At 37.8% G+C, this 22,484-nt stretch overlaps 1 protein-coding gene across 1 annotated transcript in view; it reads right to left on the bottom strand.

Annotated features, from left to right (window-relative positions):
* Nucleotides 1-683: 683 nt before the first annotated feature.
* LOC109479438 (poly [ADP-ribose] polymerase 4-like) overlaps nt 684-22,484 on the bottom strand; it is a 98,929-nt gene continuing 77,128 nt past the window's right edge. Inside the window, exons 32-43 of the mRNA XM_019781403.1 lie at nt 22,376-22,419; nt 20,695-20,736; nt 20,147-20,231; nt 19,292-19,377; nt 9,690-9,759; nt 9,008-9,124; nt 5,674-8,047; nt 5,163-5,260; nt 4,097-4,206; nt 2,753-2,864; nt 1,788-1,963; nt 684-1,297 (exon numbers count right to left, since the gene is read on the bottom strand). Of these exons, the coding sequence (XP_019636962.1) occupies nt 1,187-1,297; nt 1,788-1,963; nt 2,753-2,864; nt 4,097-4,206; nt 5,163-5,260; nt 5,674-8,047; nt 9,008-9,124; nt 9,690-9,759; nt 19,292-19,377; nt 20,147-20,231; nt 20,695-20,736; nt 22,376-22,419 (3,425 nt within the window). The 3' untranslated portion in view covers nt 684-1,186. The remainder of the gene's footprint in view (nt 1,298-1,787; nt 1,964-2,752; nt 2,865-4,096; nt 4,207-5,162; nt 5,261-5,673; nt 8,048-9,007; nt 9,125-9,689; nt 9,760-19,291; nt 19,378-20,146; nt 20,232-20,694; nt 20,737-22,375; nt 22,420-22,484) is intronic.

The raw sequence follows: 22,484 nt of genomic DNA, 5'->3' as shown, positions 1-22,484 counted from the left end.
TACTTTTACAGAAAAGAGATAAAAAGTAGTACTAAAAGGGACCCAGTGTCAATATCACACATCAAGCAAGCCACGTGACAAGTCTCACTGGGTCAGCCTATGTTATGCGTAACAACCTATTTACATTTCTCGAATCAAGTACAACAGATTTCAAAAGTCTCGATGTGGGAGACAGATTTGAATATATCTTTGCATGCAATGGTTCCCCAAAATAAGTAATACATATATAAAGGAATGCTTTGTTATTAGAAAAAATACAGAACCTTGTGATTAGCCCACTCGATTGTAACACTTTATCAAAGACTTGTTCTATCCCTTATTGTTTTAATAATAAAGATATGTTAGGTTTTATTCGACATTAGGTCTTATTCAACACATTTATTTTATTGTTTGTTACCCACTTTATGTAGTTTGCCATACATTGTACCTTGCGCAATTGTCGTGCAATAAAGTTCTCTCTATTGACTGGTCAAAATCTCTATTGGTGAAAACAATTCCTTGTGTCTTTAAACAATGTAAAAACCAAACACAGGTCAACTTTCATTATAGTAAAAGTAGCACTGGTTGAATTGAAGGTATCTTATTTACACTTAAAATTATAATAATAAAAATAATAATTATTTCCTCTTTTAAAAACAGTGACAGTATGGCGGGGCTCCCAAAGGGATCCTTAATTGCTCTGACACTTTACATCTGATCAGTATTCACATAAAAATTATGATTTAAAAACAAATAAGATCAGAAATTATTCATTGTAATGAATAGTCGGCCCCTAGTATGAAATAAGATTTAAAAACAATACATACAATGTAATTTACTGTAAAGGACTGTCCCATGTATTAAACATATTAGTCACGTTAAACTTTGTAAAACATTGAACTTTGCTTTGACAGAAAAAATTAGCCCTTCGGTCACAGATTTGCAACAAAGTTATAATGATTTTATTTATTTTCATTTATTTTATTTCTTATTTTCTGTCATTTTTATACAGGGTGGCCCATTAAGTGATTACACTTATTTTCAATGGGGCCCTGTTTTACACAACGAAACACAACAGTCACATACTAACAGTAAAAAACAATAAATAATGATAATGGCAATGATAATAAAGGAACAGTAACTAACCAATAACAATAATACATACTATTAATGATAATAATAAAAAGTACAAATTGTTTTTGAATTTTCATTCATGTACAAGAGAGACACCAACACCAATCAGCTTCTTGGTCAGGTCATCCCAACTCTTCCCCAGCTCTAACCTGGAGTACACTGATGGGTGCATGGTGTCAACACCCTGGGAACAACAAACAAACAAACAAACAAACAAACAGATTGAGTAAACATCAACAAGCAAAAAATTAGAGTTAACATTGAATTATGAATTATGCTTAACCTTCTACATTGATTGATTATTCTGTGTATTCTTATACTTTTTGTCATGGACTATGCAAATTTTGATGTATAATATACATGTATGTGTTTTTGTATGTATTGAGGAAGGGGCGACTTGTAAAGGTGCATATGTTTTGCCCTCCCTTTCACTTTGTGAAAAATCAAAATTAACAAATAAACAAACATCATTCTCAATTGAATAAGCCACTGGCTTATTTGCCACCTTGCTCAAAAAAAAAAGACCTGCATCTGATGCAAGCACGTCTAACCCCCGTTTGGGGGGAAAATGACGTTAAAATTGGATTTAAATAAAAGCAAAATTCAGTCAAACGATGGAAAGATGGATGCTGGTTACGACACTGGGCTGTATAATACTAAAAGCTATCACCTACCTTGGCCCATGCCAGCACCTGTTGCACTGCGCTGCGCCATTCTGCAGCCACCTGCATCACATCCAGGTGCAGCAGGCTACTGCAGCTGGGAAACAGCTGCGGCAGGTGCAGCATCAACAGCTGCAGCACCAGCAAGGTGGCCACCAGCTGCAACAGCTGCTTGGCTACCTTTGCACCTGGATACAAAAACAGGTGAAAATCACTGAATTTTACATTCAGAAATCTTATACAAATTAATAATTTAAAAGAGAAACTGTCTCACAAGATGTGAAATGTAATATTCCGTCATGTTATCAAGTTGTACAAGTATTGATTGATAAAGTTAGGTGAGTTAGTAGGCTTAGTAGAAATAGTTTACAGCTAGTAGTATTAAGTATTATTTTCCATGCATTGTATCCGATGCAACTGTAACTGTTGTGCAATAAAGTTGACTTGAGTATCAAAATCTTTATTTCTCATACCGGTAGTATGTGAATGGTCTATGTGTACAAACATGTAACGTTACTAGCAATTTGTACATCTAGGAGACAGTATTTGGCCCATGAATTGGTAAATGTGAAATTTGATGTAACAACACTCAAAACAATTTATGAAAGCTGAAGTGTCCTGTGGCTGTCTCAAAAGCTCGCCCACCCCAGATCTAGAGTGAAATTTACCAGGCATCAAGCTTTTTAACCAAACCAAATGGATAGTGAGTGAGTGAGTGAGTGAGTGAGTGAGTGAGTGAGTGAGTGAGTGAGTGAGCGAGTGAGCGAGTGAGTGAAGAAAGTTTTTCTGTCCTACTACATGTACATGCAATACTGAAAACCAAGCGTCAGCATTTCGGAAGTTACTGACTTTTACTGACACTTTAGTTCATGAAGGCACAGGCATTGAACACAATTTTAGAAAAAGCAATGCTTGATAGGGCTATGTGAAGTGAAAAATAGCTAGCTTGGTCCTGGTAATGACGAAGATGGGCTTACCGAGAGACCTGAGGCCTGCAGTGTTGAATATCTGGACACACGTTGAACTGGAAATACCCAGCAGCTGGTCCAGCTCTGGACTGAACTCCCAGTAAGAACCCTGGTCAGTATGCTGGGGTGGGGAGGGGGGCAACATCATGTTAAAACTCTACGCTATCATTAGAAGTAGAATTATAAATGTTGTACGTTGATGAAAGGAAGGGAATCTTGATACAGTTGTAGCTCACTGAAGAGTAATCTCCCACTGGTTGTGACAGAGATCGAGAAGAGAGATGCTACAAGTAATTTTTTTTTTAAAACCGAATTTAACATCATTTTCCCCAACCGGGGGTTAGACATGCTTGCACCAAGTACAAGACTTAGTCTTTTTTTGAAGCAGGATTTTTACAGCTGGTTCAGCTCTCCTAACGCCAACCCAAACCCTAGTAGGGCCTGGGATCCCTCTAACTGAGGGGGGATTGAATGCATGTTAAGACACTGCCTTTCCCAAGGGCACAATGTCTGGGTGCATGTCCGGACATGTCTGGGTTCAACCCTGGGGATTGAACCTGGGTCCCCTTGCTTGACAGTCGGACGCTCTATCCACTACACCACACAGACATCACTGTACACAAAATTTTTGTTTCATTATTTTGGTATTTGGTTCATTGTACGGGGGGAAATTCCCCTTGCTGTTTTTGGCAAGCACAATGAACAGTGGACCATTGGCTTAATGTCCCGTCCTAAGGACTACAACCCTTTCCAGCAGCCTGCTAGTGCATGTTGGGTGCATGAGCAACAACAGCTGGGATTTGAACTCCCAACCTCTTGGTATAGAGGCAGGGTCGCTAACCACTGGACTATGAGCGCATAAAGGTTAAATTTATACAATGTCATGTACATATATACTAGACATCTACCACAATATTTTTCCATACGAGCCATGTTCATAATTATTGAAAAGATACATGGGGTATAAAGATAATTTGTTGCAAACTGTAAAGTACTTATAATTGAAAACCTTCAAAAATATCATAATGATCTATGATAATATATGGTCTCCCTGTCACATTGTCTAAAAAAAAACTGGAGATACTTACTAGTAGGTTCACTATTTCAACAAAATATTATGTAAAATCATTAACATTTCTGTCCATAATATCACCAGGGTCCATAATATCGCCACCTTGAGAAACAGTGTGCTTAAAGATATTTTTACTGCAACATACCCTAGGTATGTACATTTGAGGTGTGAAGGAGTGCATACCAAAAGTATGTTGCAGTAAAAATATCTTTAAGCACACTGTTTCTCAAGGTGGTGATATTGTGGACCCTGGTGATATTATGGACACAGATGTTACATACCTTCAGCAAGGCAAAGAGCTGGTCAACAGTCTTCTCTGTAAGGCCACTCCCCCTTGTAGTCACAATGGGTACTACAACAGTTTCTGTCCCACTGAAGTAACCTGCAGAGTCTTGGGAAAAAAGCAATTTTAACTTTTTACTTCCATTGAAGAGATTCATTTGTCACAGTTACAGTTACTAAAAAATTCTTTCATCAGTGACAAGTTTATGAAGGGTAAGTCAGTACTAACCTCCAAATTTTCAGACTACAAGTCCTCGTTAGTACTCTTACCCTTCAAAAACTTGTCACTGATGAAACAATTTTCTAGTAACTATTTTACTTCTATTCTTATATATTAAAAATATATTAAAGAATTGTTACAGGCCTCAGATTTGAGACTGGTTCAAAATTCAGATTGTAGTCATTACATACTGTACGCGTGACCATTTCAGAAATTGAACTTCTCTTAGATTGATTATTTGTGAGTTTTTTTCAGTCATTTCTAAATGTATTTCTTCAAACATCTGCATTTAAAGACAATGAAACCTATTTCAATGCAGTATAACTAGATTTTCTGATCAATTTTCTGCTCATTTTTAGATGTTTAATTAAGTTAGTACATTGAAGCTACAACAATATTCCATAGAATGTGATGTCTCTGACAGAAACAGTTGCTGGTTTTGTATCATAGCACATGTAGGTCACACCTTATACACCTTGGGGAGGGTCATTATTATTACCCTTAATGGACCTATACCATTATTACGTCACAGTTTGTTTACCTGTTTAAAGAACATTCTAGAACGGTCAGTTAAAGAATAAAGATCATTTCAAAGTTTTCAAAGTAAGGTATATTTGATTTTTGCTGCGTCTATAGTTGTGTTGACACAGCATTACATGCCGCATGGGTGATTTAGTTGTGACATAAGACGAAAGTAGTACTGTATTAAAAGCCTTATATTAGGCTAACGCTACACAAACAGACACCACCCTAAGCACCCCTGTACAATATAAACGTCGATTGACCAGCATTCATTGCGGTAAACAAACTGTGACGTAATAATGGTATAGGTCCATTGAACCTACCTGAAGTTGGATGAAAGCTGGCAGAATGATATGCACCTGGACCTCTTCTCAGACTTGTACCCCTCATGATCTGGTTTAGCAAACTGCTCCTACCATCCCTGGAATCAAGTTAAGGCCACACCAATTTAATTTGTAGTTTCTCAGATTCGCCCTGTCCATTTTTTTCTGATTTCCAATTCGACCTCTACCATTTCATTTGTTACTACCACATGAAAAGGCTAAAAAAGTATTATGCTATCTAGAACAATCATAATGCTACTTGCATATAAAAATGGACAGAACACTCTAATGCATGATTACTCAACTGACTGCCCTTGAAAGACAGAGAAAAAACACATTTCAGGCACCTGTGACTTAAAATGATGAAAATACCCAATGTAATTATGATTGTAGTAAGCTTCAGATAACATTGAATCATCATGATGTTAAATTGTTATCCCTCTTGATCAATGATCCAAAACTTTTAAAAACTCAATTGGAATGATAATTTTGTGGATTTATCCTTACATACCTTTCCTCTCTTTCATCCACAGGCAAAGATTCGTACTTCTTCTCAAACTCGGCCCGGAGTTCCAAGACCTTCTTCTTCTTGAGTTTTCTTAACTTCAAATCCATTGATTCTTCTTCCACCTGTTCACCGCAGATTGCAGGACTTTCTTCAACTTCCATCGGTTCTTCTTCTTCTCCTTTTGGTAGCTCTGCTGCTTTTTTGAGAGAACGTGCTCCAATTCGTGCTCCAATTCGTGCTCCCATTCTCTTGGTTGTTTCACCCAGACCATACACGTACAGTGCATCAGCATCCACTCTCAACCTTGCCATGTTGGGTGGGGGAGCCCTTGTCATCATAGGAGGAGGGGGTCTCCTCCCCATAGAGGGTGGGGGAGGGGGTCTCCCCCCCATGGAGGGTGGGGGAGCGCGTGAGGGAGGGGGTTGTATCATCTCTGTTGGGCTTTGGCCTGACTTTCCTTTTAGTTTTTCTTGACTCAGAGCTAATAATAACGATTTACGGAACTGAGGAGGGGGTGGGGGAGGGGCACCAGCTGGAAGAGGGGGTCCTGCTGGGCAGGGGGGTGGAGGAGGAGGGGGTTCTTGTTGGGAGGTGGGTGGCAGAGGAGGGGGTCCTCGGGAGGGGGCAGGTGGAGGAGGGGATCCTTGTTGGTAGAGGGGTGGCATATCATAGCAAACCATACAACATGTAGCTGGAATCATTTTCAGAGGAGATTTTGCAGATGTTGGGGTCTTGGTCTCTTTTGCTTTATCACTCTCATCCATAAAGACGACAGTGTCGGGGGAACTGTCAGCTTTTACCCCGTCTGATGCAACCTTATCTGCAGCTGGTCTCAAAGCCTTGCCACCTGTTGTCTTCCTTGCTGATTGTGCCTTCCTCCCTGGAATTCTAGCTCTATCAGGGACATTGCTCTGAGCCTGTTGTTGTTGTTGCATCTGTGGGTGAGAGATGAAGCCACCTTGCTGTGGAATCATTTTTGCCTGACTGGATCCACCAAACCTAAAGCCTGTTGTTCCTCCTTTCTCTTCAAGAGGGGCCCCAAACTTCAATCCTTTTGACGAATCAATTGGGACTGAACTCTTATCTTCATCTTTCAGTGGTATGTCTGATGACGTGGAACCAAAACTGAATCCACCTCCTCCACTTGGGGTGGCAGAGGAAGCGAAACCAAACAATGCAGCCTCTGGCTCCTTTGCTGCTGTAGTGCTGTGGCCAAAAAGGCTTATGGTTGAAGCAAATGGGGTTCCACCAAATGGGGTTGCAATCGATGGGGTTGCACCAAATGATGTTGCACCAAATGGGGTTGTACTAACATCTGCACCTCGACTGACAGCATTTGAACTGAACCCTTGACCAAATGCAGCTTCTTGTGTCTTAATTTTAGCTGCACCAAATTGGGGTGCGCCAAATGGGGTTGCACCAAACAGGGGTGCACCAAATGGGGTTGCACCCAATGGGGGTGCACCAAATGGGGTTGCACCAAAGCCTGCACCTTGACTGACAGCATCTGAACCAAACCTTTGAGCCTCTTGTGTCTTAGTTTTAGCTGCACCAAATTGGGGTGCGCCAAATTGGGGTGCACCAAATGGGGGTGCACCAAATGGGGTTGCATCCAATGGGGGTGCGCCAAATGGGGTTGCACCAAAACCTGCACCTTGACTGACAGCATCCGAACCAAACCCTTGACCAAATGCAACCTCTTTTGTCTTAGTCTCTTCAGCTGTAGTTCCAGGAGGACCTCCAACAAGCCCAGCAGATTTCTTACCGAAGCTTGCGCCTGGAGGTATGAAACCAAAAGCAGGGGCTGACCGACTTGCGGCTGAGGGTGCAGACTGTGCAACTTCTTCAGAAACTGGCTCTGGTTCAACCTCTCTGACAAAACGAGCTCCCTTGGGTGGGGCTCTTCCAGATTTTCGGAGGACGGCTGGCTTGGATTCAACCAATGTAGCTTCGTGCACCGTTGGTTCTGCTGTAGCAGCAAAGAGTTCTTCAGAAATGGCTGTTGAAGCTTGAAAGAATACTGGAGCTTCTGCGCTAAGAGTATCCGATTTCTCGATTAGATCCTCGAGACGATCGCCACGTGCCTGTATTCCGTCTAAGGACGCTTTGAGAGTCACGTCAACAGTCACTTCATCAGTTTCAGGTCTCGGTGCCTCCAGTTCTTTCTCAGCCCTCTTTAGTGCCATTTTTTGTGGTGAAGGTTTGGAATATACTGAATACGCGACTAACTTTGTGGGTGATGTTGGGCTGTATGCTGTAGAGGTTGCCACAGCTGACCTTGACATTACAGGTGATGCTAACCGACTGCATTTCTCTAGGAGAGCAACCTTCTTTTTCTCCATCTCAGGCTTAGCAAGAATCTCTTTCTCCTCATCTGCTGTTAAAGAAATAGAAAAATTCAAGATTTAGTGTCTTTGAAAAATGCCACTTCACAGAGTATCTATAGCCCTCGGGTATGAATTTGCAATAAACTTTAAAATTATATTCAATTGCAGAACTGTCCCTTTTTGGTATTTCTACTTTTTATTTAATGAAGAATATAAAGGTCAGAGATTTGGGACTCAAATTTGACAGTTACAACATGTGACTCTTAGACTAGCATTGCCTAAGAGTCTTTTTCTTTGGTCCCCTGTTTATTGATGAGACAGAAATGGCCTGAGTTTGAAGATTGTATTAAGACACTTCATTGGTGCATCATTTTGAGTAAGGGACTTTGCTTTTTTAATCAACTTTCTTGCTATTTCTATTCCTTTACTCAAACGATACTTTCTGGTCCAACACCCAGATTCACTGAAAAGTTGAATATTAAACCGTAAATTGGTTACTTTATTTTTGTGGGGATCTGATTTTGCAATAGGAAAGGGATTTTTTCACAGTGCTCTAAGTTTGGGATTGTAAATGCATTGGATGGAAGCACTTATTCACAGAGTCTTGACTCGAGGGTCGAGAGGTCACTCTAAAAATAAATCAACCGCAAACATTTTAAGACATATAGTTATTGAACTGTACATGTAGTCACTGACCACAATTTTGTATAATATATCCAACTCCCGTACCTTTGGGACCGCATAGTAGAATAAGAGATACAGTTCCCTGTAAACATGCATAATTATGTGTACAGTGTAGATATGTAAATATTGCACATTTGGCAATTCTATAGCAGTGACACCTGTGCTGCAGTGCAATGTGAACCAGTCAGAATTGCCCTGAGGAAGGTGACAGACGGTCACCGAAATGTCGGTTGAATAAAACACTTGGCTGTGTAGAAAGAGTCTCTTTACTAACTTAAAGTGACTTTACCAACGTCATGAAATTATTCCCAGGTCTTTTTACTGACCTGCCATCCAACCTTCTTGATCAAACAGCCCAAATTCCATGTCTTCATCTGATTCACTCTCTTCCTCTAGCTCTACTGATGAGTCTAAGATCTTTCCTGCCATTTTCTGGACTCCTTCTGTGAAAGAAGAAGTTTATTGCAAATTCATGCCCGGGGAGCTAATTGCAGATTACAAACATAAATTTTTAAAGAAAAATGAAACGTAGTATAAAATAACTAAAATCTACATGATAAAAGGTAGTTGTCTAGAGCTATACCCTAGCTATGTCTAAAACTATGTCTAAGGGGTTTGACTTCTCTTTTTTAGACTATGGAAGACGTAATGTGCCACCTTTTCTAAAATTAGTGGGTTTTGGGAAGTTAAAAGAAGAATAGTTTTTTCTTTGTCTGTAAGTTTAGTAAAATTGGGATGAATTGTAGAAGTTTGAATAGTTACATGTAACTCATTTCGAGCGTTGCTATGAAAGGAACAATTTGAGATAAAGTGTATTTCGTCTTCCACAGCCTTTGCACTACAATATTTACAAATTCTTTCACATACAGGTAGCCTTCTATACCGGCCTCTCTCTATCTCCAAAGGATGGGCGCTAACTCTAATTTTGCTAATGTGGAATCATGAAATACACAATCCTGGTGACCTCATAACACATCCTACCACCCAAACATAAGGAAAATATCTTACCTGAATAGCCTAAGGTCATGATTTCTGTGACCATCTCACAGCTCATATCTTCATAATCAGTCACCTCAGCCTGTGCAACCAAGGACAATATAATATCTAAAAATTCTGGTCTTGTTGATATTTTATGTATTGAATGGAGTGTATTCTGACCATTTAAACGGGTTACTTGTCCAATACACCATTTTCATATTATATCGTACCTGTTCAGATGATGAGTCGGTATAGTCCATTATAGCAAGAAGTTTTATGTGTGAGTCCCAGCCTTGTCACTCAACCAACATGACTACATGATTATTATACACAACCAGCATCACATATCACTGCATCAAAGTAGGAAACAAATTTTAAACATTAAATCAGAGCCTTTTCTTGTCTACTCTCTTCAGTTATCTGCCATCCACGTTCCGGCATGGCAACAGACATATTTGTGCATTTTCGGCATGTTTATCACTGTCAGAAGGCAACAAAATTTCTTGTTTGTTTTTTTTCAAAATCAGGCAAAAATTAATGCGTGCGCTGATGTCATCCATAAAAATTACTTGCTGTGGCCTAATAAAAGAAAAAAAATGGTTGAGCCTAGAAATCTGACTAGTATACATGTACCTGTATGTAATCTGAAGTTGATGTTTTTGCAGAAACTTTTAAATTAGTGTGCTGAATTTGCACAGAGAAAATTACTTTGCACAAGTAAACTGAAAAATTTTCAGGTTTGACAAAATACTACATGTACTTGTAGTAATTCAATCTGCAGCTGAAACATTTTCACATATCTCTAAAGTCTTCATTTTTTATATTCTTTCTTGTAATCTTCTCCATACTGCCATTTCTTAGCATGTTTTTATAGTCATGTCATATACTGTATATTACTACTTTACTAGTAGAAACATTTGAAATAGCCCCAAAACAAGCTATATGAGAAGTTCTTTCATTTTTTGGTACCACCCATAAATACACAGTCATGTAGCTAAAACCAGCCTAGGATACAAAACAAGCAACCGTTTTCCGTCAGCGACATTGCATATTCGCCTCACAGATACTAGTATGCTATGGGATAGGGTTGTTTCAACTTACTACATCAAAAGAAATTGAAAACTGAAATCCAGTCTTGCCGCCCTGAAATTGCATAGGGTAACTTTAAGTAATGTTCGCCTCACAAAAAATTTCCACACTAAAACAGTCTACCACTATATCCTGCTGAAGTATAACCTAGATCTAAAAACGCTTTTTCTGTCCACGCTGAATTTTGCCAGAACCCATTTTTGCCCATTAAAGAACTGAAACCCCATTTCAAGGATGTACTTGAAATGTACTTTTGAGATGCCTAAATGTGTTAAAAGCCGGCTGAGGCATCGTTGATGACTCGATGTGACATAAAGAATGATTGGGAAAGAGATAGTGGTCTCATCCATAAGGAGATAGCGGGGGGGATACATTGCCTTTCACAGACTGAAAATCCGTCCAAAATCCATGCCATTTATAACTAAAGCCCATCTCTGTGCGCTATCTGTCATGCAGTACATGTAAGAGAGAGGCGGCCGTCTTCCTTAGGCCACAGCAAGTAAATTTTATGGATGACATCCTCCGCAGACTCCAAATCTAATGCGAGTGGGCAAAAAAAAAACAAGGCACTAAAAAAAAACAAGGTTCCTACATTTTAAAAATTTGACTCAATCATTGTACAAATGGTTTTGATTCAGTGGGAACATCACATGTACACAGCCAACATCACATAATACTGCATCAAAGTAAGAAACAAAACATTAAATCAGAGCCTTTTCTTGTCTCCTCTCTTTATACTATTAGTTATCTGCCATTCACCTTCCGGCATGGCAACAGACATCATTACCATGATATTGGGCATCAAGGAGAAGAAAGAAGACATCTTTGCCCATTTTCGGCACGTTGACCACTGTCAGAAGGCAAGAAAATTTCTTGTTTTTTTTTTCCAAAATCAGGCGAAAATTAATGCGTGCGCTGATCATGATGTCATCCATATAAATAACTTGCTGTGGCCTTAGAACGATAAGCTCAAATCCTCCTCTGAAGAATATCATACAAAATGCGCATATCTCTTCTAGGAGTACAGTGCATGGTGAAAATTCCACTGATCTTGATTTTGTGTATGTGTCACAATTCTGACAGCCTCAAAATGATAGTTATGCCTGAGAGATTTGGAGGATATTTTGTCATACATTAATGTTGAGCCCTACATGGATTTTTATGCATGTTACAAATGTGCTGACTATGTTCAGTCACAGCGGTCCTTGAACTTGTATATTGTACTGAAACTTTTGAGAGTTGTTGTCCCTGTTTAAAGAGTTTTAAAGGATATTTTGTGATACATTAATGTTGAGCCTACATGGATTTTATGCATGTTACAAATGTGCTGACTATGTTCAGTCACAGCGGTCCTTGAACTTGTATATTGTACTGAAACTTTTGAGAGTTGTTGTCCCTGTTTAAAGATGTTTAAAGGATATTTTGTCATGTATGAATGTTGAGCCTAGTACATGGATTTTCATGCATGTTACAAATGTGCTGACTATGTTCAGTCACAGCGGTCCTTGAACTTGTATATTGTACAGAAACTTTTGAGAGTTGTTGTCCTTGTTTAAAGAGGTTTAAAGGATATTTTGTCATACATGAATGTTGAGCCTACATGGATTTTCATGCATGTTACAAATGGGCTGACTACATGTATGTTCAGTCACAGCGGTCCTTGAACTTGTATATTGTACTGAAACTTTTGAGAGTTGTTGTCCCTGTTTAAAGAGTTTTAAAGGATATTTTGTGATACATTAATGTTGAGCCTACATGGATTTTATGCATGTTACAAATGGGCTGACTATGTTCAGTCACAGCAGACCTTGAACTTGTATACATTTTACTGAAAGTTCTGCAAGTTTTTTAAAACTGAAAACAACAAATTTGGTGTCAAAATAATAAGCAGGTTGAAAGTATTACTACCAGTATTAAGGATGGGTTGAAATATGTTAAAGGAAGTTAAAAAATTGATGTATTACAGGTCAAACATATACTATACATAAGTTATATATTGGGCATTTAGGCATCTCAAAAGTACAAGTTATTGTACATTCTGTACTGACTGTATGTGTGCGGTAGCAAAAGTTTGTGGTCTGAGAAAAATGGACATGTTTGCGCAACTATACAATGGAAGTAGCAGCAGGTGCAGCAAAAAGAAAGTCGGCAAATTATTAAATTGTTCACAGTAATGATATTAAGGCCACACCAATTTAATTTGTTGGTTCTCGGATTTTTTCAGAAAAAATATGAAGCGACAGGGCAAAAAAAATAAAAATAAAAACAGGTCTAGGCATCCTATTGCTACAAAATGAGCCATGAAGTCAACACAAAAGGCTGGGTTAAAATTTAAACATTGAATTTTGAACTTTTAATCAAACCACTGCAATGATAGATGGGAAAACTGTAACAACTAGGAAGAAAAGGACTTTCCTCAATTGTTGGGGGGCAAAACATGAGCATTTTTCAGTTGATTCAGGACCAGAATCAATTTTTTTTTTTTGCAAATCAGAAAAAAACAAAGAGGCGAATCCGAGAACCAACAAATTAAATTGGTGTGGCCTAAGTTTGCAGTGCAGAAGTGACTGTGAAAACTATGAATATAAAAAAGTTTTAAAAAAGTTAAAGTACCACAAAAAATTGTCGTTTACAGTACAATGTCATCCTATATTTACATCTAATACACATATGTGTTGTATTTGAGTGAAGGTAATGGATTGTGAAGTAAGTTGACTGTTTGATATAGTTTGTATCTCAGAGTCTGCATTTCCAAAGTGTGTTTTGCCCCTCCCCAACTTAGTGTCTGGAACAACCCATCAGCCTCATTACCATGCATGGAACTGAGGACTAATTTCATGGAGTGATTTTGGCATTTCAAGTGCAAGGGCAGGTGGTTCAGAAACACCTTCTGAATAAACAATGGGTCCCTGTCAGGCAGCTTAATGTAAACGTATGTATCTACATCATTATATGACAGATGTTTTTAACATTACAGATGTTTTTCACATCTTAAAGATCTAAAAAAAAGATTCCAAATTATAAGTTTCCCACATTTTTTTGTCCTTTCTTTCATCTCTGAGACACAATAAATAAATATTATCTTCCAGCCTTTTTCTATCATTAATTTTGTAGTTATTCACAATTCAAGACTTGTTTTTATATATTTTATCTAAAACAGTAATAAAGATAAAGAAACCCAGAAAATAAATATAAATCTGATTCATATCTTTCAGGTAGACATGCGATGAAAAACAAATAAGCTCTTTTTTAGTTATAAAAAAATAATTCATTAAACTGAAAGTATAATGTAAGACTTGTTTTTATACAGTCAAAGAAGATCAGATTCATTAATTTTTTTAAAATTAAAAATTAAAAGCAAATATAAATCTGATCCATATCTTCAAGTAGACATGTGATGACAACCAACTAAGCTCATTTCTTAAATACAATAATTATCTATTATTCTTCACTACAATTTAAGAGATTTTTTAAAACAATTACTGTAATAAAGTTAAAGAAAATAAGAAAGTATATCTTTGGGTAGAGCTAGATGTGATGACAACCAAATAAGCTCATTTCTTAAATACAATAATTACATATTATTCTTCACTACAATTCAAGAGATTTTTTTTAACAATTACTGTAATAAAGTTAAAGAAAATCAGAAAGTATATCTTTGAGTATAGATGTGATGACAACCAAATAAGCTCATTCTTTCTGGTCTGTTGGCCCTGTTCAGTCATTAGAAATGGCACCTTGCTTCTGCTAATGTAATCAGTGTGGGGAGTCATCATCCTGCATTACTTCAGCTTGGTGTGAGTCTATTTATGATGATAACATCAGCAGCTGAGTGAGTGTTTCAGAGAAAACTAGAGTTCCACGATCTCATACCTTCGCCAAATGATGTTTGTAAATTATTGTCGCATAATAATGTCAAGCGTCACTTAAGCTACCTACAGACCAAAAATCACGAATAGTTTTAAAGAAACGCCCCTGCAGTTCCAGAGCAAGCTGCTATGGGGCCCAAACCTACGTAACTTCTTCCCCAGCACAAGAGCTACCTACCATCCAAATTTCGTGACCCTAGCACGTCCAGACCTTGAGATATCAAAACCGGAAATTCCACTGCAGTACCACAACAAGCCACCAGGGGGCCCAAAATCTAATCATTTCTAGGTCTCATCAAGACCTACCCACCTACCAAGCCATTTTAGCTCTAGCCTTTTCTTGCATTATAACTTTTCAGAATTGATAATCATGTGAACACAGCAGTCAGGCTATCACCATGATAGTGAAAGGTCTATAACTAGATCTGTGTAGCGGTACTGTGTACTGGTACTGTATCACAAAAATTGGTTTGGTACAGGTCCAAAATACCTAATCCCTAAGTACCTGTATTGTACCTGAGTGTATGAAGTTACATTAATTATATGCTTATTTGTGACCTTAAATAGCTGGTCCCCCATGGGTCCCAGAGACAGGACTGTGTGTTTGTGTTATAGATTGACAGTGTTAACTACCCTGAAAGATCTGTTGCACATTAGTTACGCTCCCTCTAGATGTCACTTTGGTCAGAATTGTGTTACATGAGGCCAGTAATGTAGGGAACGAAAACTAAAACATTTTTAGTTTTGCCCATGTTTTTTGTATGAGAATTCACCATAAACAAAAATTACAAAAGTCTATCAAATTGAATGTTTTTACATGTAATAATTGAAAAAGTTCAGAAACACAATCCTGAATTTGTTGAATTGTTCAGGTACAGTTTCAGGTCCAGACCTGTAGAATTTCTTTCTTTTTTTTTTCTAACAGTGTCGCTCAATGCAAGGCCAATTATTTTTGGCCACTTCTAGGCATAGAGCTAGAGGTACTTGAGTGAGTATAATGTAGTTATGTCAGGAGATGGCGGCGGACCTTTGTTTTGAAGCTTTGTGGATTGTAATCGGACGGAAAGTAGCTGTTTGGAAGAGAGTTCCATAATTTTGCAGTCCGGGGAAAGAAGCTGTTGTTGTAATATGACTTGGAGACAGGTATGTTGACGGTGTATTAATGATAACTGGAAGAGAACCTAGTGGCACACTGTTTTTAGTACATGGCTCAATCTCTGACTACATTCTGGACCATGCTGCTCTATTAATGCCTCACTACCCTTCACAGATCCCACTGGCTGCCCATCCACAAAGACTTCTGACTGCATCAAATGCTGAATCTCTTCGCTTGACCCGAGTGTTACATGAACACATTTGCTTCAAGACATGATGGAAAAATCATGATTTTTTTTCACTGTAAATCACAATTTGTTTGTGGTACTCACGGTCACCTAACGTTCCAGTTCAAGTCCAAATACTGATGCATTTCAGTGCTACATTTAATTTAACTGTATTTGTTTGCTTGCTTTGGCTATAGTATAAAGAAAACTAATCAACTAGAAAGGTAACATTTGCAAAGCAAATGCATAAAGTTCGCATATGGTCTGCTCTCAGTTAATTCTTACTCTGAGTCAGATACATTCATATATAAAGAGTATAAATCCCTCCTACTATAAAATTGCAACATGATGTAACCTAACACCAGTTACCATGGTGAGAGATGTCAACAAATCAGGTCATGGGCCAGGTCAGATGTAGAGGTGTTTGGAACTGAAGAAGAAACGTATCAAAAACAATAATACTTTCCTTCAGTAAACATAAAACAAGTAGAACCATGCCTACCAACCCTAATTTTTCAGGACAATAGAAAACACAACTAGAGAAGTAACATTTGCAAAGCAAATGTATAATGTTTACCTTCGGACATGGTCTGCTCTGTTAATTCTTTCTCAAACACATTCACATACACTTTCTCAAATACATGTACATGTAGTACTAGTATATGGTGACAGGAGCAGAGCAGACCATGAAATTGCAACATTATGTAACCCAACACCAGTCACCATGGTGACAGACGTCAACAAATCATGTCATTGGTCAGGTCAGAGGTTAGTGTTTGGAGCAGAAGAGGAGGAAGAAACTGAGTAAAAACAACAATGTTTTCCTTCAGTAAACATAAAACAAGTGGAACCATGCTTACCAACCCTAATTTTTCAGGACAATAGAAAACACAACATTAATTTTCCTCGGCCCTACATAAAAATTTTCCTGATGGAGATGTCTCTTGTCCATCAAAGTTATGCTGCATCTATCTTATATAAGCGTAATCCAGGCCACAAACCAGTGATTGTGTGTAGAGCAGGCTGTAATACGTGCAGAGGTAAAGCCGTATTACACGATATTGATCTGCTTGGTACTGTACTTCACTTTGTCTTCACGGTAGCAAAATTTCACGGTCTGACTAAAAAAATGGATATGTTCACATATGGAACTCAATCTTACCAGTTGTGGCAAAGGAGGAGGAGGGCTAAAGACAAAAATTTATTAACAATAAATGATAAGGTTATGGTACAGAAGTCAACATAAAGTGTGAACATAAAGGTACCGTAAAAAAATACGGAGTTACAGTACTTCATAGACCCATACTTTTCCTTGTAATGCTGCAGAGTCTGATATTATGGAGTTGGAGGCATAAGCTCTATAATAGAGGTCAATATGTCTCAGCTTAATGCCAAATCTCACCTTAGCAGACTCTATTCACACTACTTAATACACAGCTTAGCAAGGTTCCCAAAATTATGTGGTATATATATTATATAGAGAGATCTGACAGAGTTGGTGTTGGACTGGATTTGTCTACCATACAATAACCCAGTTCACAGTTAAAACTGGACATGTACAAGGTCAAATGAGAAGGCCCCTGAACAGTTCTTATGTAGAACATGCTGTCTAGATGTGTTTTGTTTATGTCTCAGGTAGTGCTGCATACCGGTTCACTGGACTTGGATCCGGACTTGTAAGAATGTTTAGGTTCAAGTCCAAAAAAAACCTAAAAGTCAAGAACCGAGTCCGGACTTATTACCATAAAAAGACCATTACACATACCCCTTTTCTTTCCAAACCACCTAAAACCTTCTGTAGATTGCAAAATCTTTGCTGCAAAATGAAGAAAACATTGCCAAGTACCGGCCTCCATGTTATGTGGCCAAAGTTTCACCCAGACAACATTGCAAGGTTGCCAATATGCAATTTTGTATATGCCATGGGTTTAGGCCCGGACTTACAAGTCCGGAACTGAACCTAAACCTCTGGACTTGAATCCGGACCTGAAACTAAAATTGGGTTTAGGTATGCATCACTAGTCTCAGGGCTTTTAGCTTTGACATTTTATCAACAATACATATCACATTGCACATGCACAGTTTCAACAGTGAATCAGCTTATTCTAGGCCCAGGAAAAGCAATGTTGTGTTTCCAGTTTCAGTCCTGAAAAAAATCAGGGTTGGTAGGGTGGGATTTTCTTATTCTTGTTTTTTTTTTTTAAATTTACAATTTTTTAAATAGATTTTGGCCTGAATGATCAAGAAAATAAAGTTTAATTTTGCTGCATTGGGACTGTCTCAAGCACCTGTCCACCTTTTTGCTTGTGGACAAATATCTCACCTACGGCTGAAGTTATTGAATGAAGAAACTTTCTTCTAAAAATGTGTTAGATGATTTGAAATGTCAGATGAAAAATTTTATAGCTTTATACCAGTGGGTGATAAAAAAAGGCTTGGGTCTTTGCTAGGGTCGACCGGGTAACCGGAGACAACATTTTTTTTGGCTTCATCGTTGCTTTCACTACGCAAAGAGCAAGGTGTCAAGTTGAAGGACGATGAAACTTTCCGCCTTACTACCTGATTCAGAGCACTTAATGAAACGAGACACAAACCAAAAGTGACTGTAAGCCGTGATGCATCGTTACCCAAGATGCCAGACTAATTTTGGACTGGTTATATATCTAATGTTTCCCAGTGAAGTAGCAGTTTGGCTACAAATTCTCAGAGAGGGATTAATGAAGAAAATGGACTTTCTGGCAAAGAACCAACTGAGCTTTAACGTACATTGGGGAATGGGGGAATGGGACATAAAGGCTCACTCTGGAGTGATCAAAAATCAAAAATGCACCTTGAAAAAGCAACGAAAACTAGAAATGTAACATTTGCAAAGCTACTGCATAATGTTAACCTTTGCATATGGTCTGCTCTGTTAATTCTTATTCAAACACATTCATATAATGTATGGTCCAACAGGAGTCTAAATCCCTCCTGCTATAAAATTGCAACATTATTTAACCCAACACCGCAGTTACCATGCTGAGAGACGTCAACAAATCAGGTCATTGGCTAGGTCAGAGGTCAGTGTTTGAAATGGAAGAAGAGGAAACGTAGCAAAAACAATATTATGTTTTCCTTTGGTAAACATAATTATGATTATTGTGATCCATCATAAAATTACTGCATGTACATGTATAGCTCGCTAACAACACCAAAATATATGGTATAATTAAAAACTAAGTTTAACAAGGATTGCAAAAAACACACACAAAAAAGGCAAATTTTTATAATGGCTTGTAAACATCAAGTTAAATGTATCATCTATAAGTTAATGAGTTAACAGACTGGTTAGTTAACTAGTGATGATGCACACCTTCCATTCCGAGCTGCTGGTTGTTTCGTTATCGGCAGGAGAAGCGTTCCCGTTACACTGTTCAGACGAGTACCGCGACCACTTGGCTGCAGCGACGGGAAACAAGTCCTGCAGTTAGTCTAGCGCTCCAAACTGTTAATGACTTTTTAGTCATTAATTTCACCACATTTAAGGAAAGGCCTAGGCAAAAAATGTTATATTTCCTGTTTCAGTTCTGAAAAAAATTAGGGTTGGGAGGTAGGATTATCTTTTTTCTTTTTTTATCAGACTTTGCCTGTCTCTAGTAATCCAACCAATACAGTTTAACAGAGCAAAACTTGCATGAGGACAATTATATTTTCAATATCAATGTTGAAAAACTGATTATAATATGGAAGTAGCAGATGGATATATAAGCATACTTAGTCTGGTATTGATTGGTTTTCCTTGCAAATTTCTTGCAATGTTATTTAGACCACACCAATTTAATTTCTTGGTTAACGGATTTTTCTAGAAAAGTAATGGAGCGGGTGGGCAAAAAGAATAAATAAATAAAAACAGGCCTAGGCATTCTATTATGGCCCAAAATGGTACAATAGGAGCCATGAAGTCAACACACCAGGCTGGGTCAAAATTTAAACAATGAATTTTGAACTTTAAATGATACCATTGCATTGAAAGATGCAATAACTGTAACAACTAGGATGAAAAGGACTGTTTTCAACTGTTCAGGGCAAAATATGAGCATTTTGCAGTTGATTCAGTCTGAATTTTTATTTTTATTTGCAAATGAGAAAAAAATTAAGAGGGCGAATCCGTTAACCAAGAAATTAAATTGGTGTGGCCTTAGCACCTCAACAGAAAGACTTGACTTACCTGGAGCTCTTAGGTAGGGGGTTGCTGCTCTGTAGTATCTAACAGTTAACTTTACATCATCAGGGGAGTTCTTCAGATGTTGTACCTGAGTTTTAACCAAAAAAAATCAAACTTTGGCTAAATCATGAAAATTGTCATTATTAATAAATGAATAAAAAAATCATCAACAACAGATTTTTATGTGAGGTCAGACGACCACTGATTGCTTTATCAAATTACAAATTGCACATGTATCTGACTTTTGGATCCTTTGAAAAATCAACCTTTTTCCTTAGTTGCTTAGTTCCTTAGTGTGCACTTAGTTTGTGATACCACCACAAAATACTAGAATGTAAACAAACTTGGCTGACAGCTGTGTTTCCAGCTTTTAAACACACTTATGTTATGAGGTGTCATATTTTAACACCTCCACTTCCTGAATGACACTTATTCGCAATGGAGAGTTTATTTGTAAAGAAATAACCAGAAAATTGACTTTTTGTATCGTTGTAATATTACACATACAAACTGTATTGAGAATAAGTGAAACCAAAGTGAACCAAACTCACCACATCATCATGCGTCGAATGCTCTACGTTGACACCATTAACCTAAAGAAAGAGATAAAGCCAACTAAACTTTAATCACATTTACATACATATCACCTATCAGTCTTCTCATCCTGACATCTCTGACGCTCTACAATCTTAAGGTGTCCTCCCTGGCTAATTTGGCATTTTAGGTTTCCATCGTTTAGAAAGAACTGTAGTTGTACTGAATATTGATACCTGGGTACAAAAGGGTTATGAATATGATTTTTTGGACCATATGGATGACGTCATCACATTTTATTGCCCCAAATGTAATTATCTTTAAATTTATAATATAGCACTTTGGTACAAGTAACTGAAATAAAAGTATGATTTTCATGTGCATTATGGTCAAAGCTACAAACGTACGTTTGCACAAATTGATATCTACTAATTACCCATAGTTATTAGAGAATAACTAAATTTTAATTAGGTAATTAGGTTATTCTCTAATAACTACGGATTATTAGTAGATATCAATTTGTGCAAACGTACGTTTGTACGTGTAGCTTTGACCATTATGCACATAAAAATCATACTTTTATTTTAGTTACTTAGTGCTATATTATAACTTTAAAGATAATTACATTTAGGGCAATAAAATGTGATGACGTCATCCATATGGTCCATAAAATCATATTCATAACCCTTTTGTACCCAGGTATCAATATTCAGTACAACTACAGTTCTTTCTAAATTTCTGTGTGAGAAAACGATGGAAACCTAAAATGCCAAATTAGCCAGGGAGGACACCTTAAGAAATTCAACATAACAGCGTTAAAGATGCACACAGGCGCCCTATCACTCATAAGGAATACAGCAGCTGAATTGACGAAGCACCGTGTCTCAGTAAAGTGCACCTGGATCAGTTTTTGATGTGCTTTCCGGGATGGAGTCGACGCATATATTCAGGAATCACAACGCGCTAGGGAAATAACAGAGATTACCGTCTATCCTAGGCTGTATTCCTACAAATCTCCATCTTCAAAATTTATGACGCTTATCCTGACACTGGTAGGATTTTAAGGCAACACCAAGTAATATTTATGTATGACATTCTATGGAGACCCTAAATCTAATGCGAGAGTGCGAAAAAAAACAAAAAACAGAGAAGGGCCAACCAAAACAAGATGTCTAGATTTGAAATATTTTTAAATTCTAAGTGACGACAAATGTTAGGACACAAATTGAATGAGAGAGCACAGAGTAACAATCAACAAGTCTTTTATTAATCATGAAAACAGCAATAAATCAGTGGAACAGCAGTTGTCGTCCTGTCCTGTTTCTTGTGCTCATATTTCTCATTACCGATGACACTGTCGTGACTATTTGGTCATAGTTACAGGGAGCAGAATTTCATCTTCTTTTTTTCTGGAAACATGCAGGCCAAAATCAATGCGCGCGTGGACATCATCTATAAAAATTACTTGGTGTGGCCTTACCAATTCCAGGAACATAGGGACAAACCATAAAGGATTTGGGGGGGGGGGATTTCACTTTACTGTAGCTAATAAAAAAGACATGAGGATGCATTGCCTGCAGTATTATCATTTTTTAATTGGAAACTTTTGTGATAACTTGCTCTAATTAGAGATTTAAGTTTGATTAGGATTTAATAATAAAGCACCCAGGGGCAAAACATCATGAGTAACAAGCATACCTTGATTATTGCGTCACCAACGAAAAGTTGGCCAGTCTGGTCAGCTACATTAGAAAAACAGGGGGGAAAAATTGTCATTCTCTTCAAATAATTTTCTAGAGTCTATATT

The sequence above is a fragment of the Branchiostoma belcheri genome, unplaced genomic scaffold, assembly GCF_001625305.1.
Source record: "Branchiostoma belcheri isolate BF01 breed outbred unplaced genomic scaffold, Haploidv18h27 scaffold49, whole genome shotgun sequence".
Lineage (NCBI taxonomy): Eukaryota > Metazoa > Chordata > Leptocardii > Amphioxiformes > Branchiostomatidae > Branchiostoma > Branchiostoma belcheri.
This window is presented reverse-complemented; position numbering and strand designations above follow the sequence as displayed.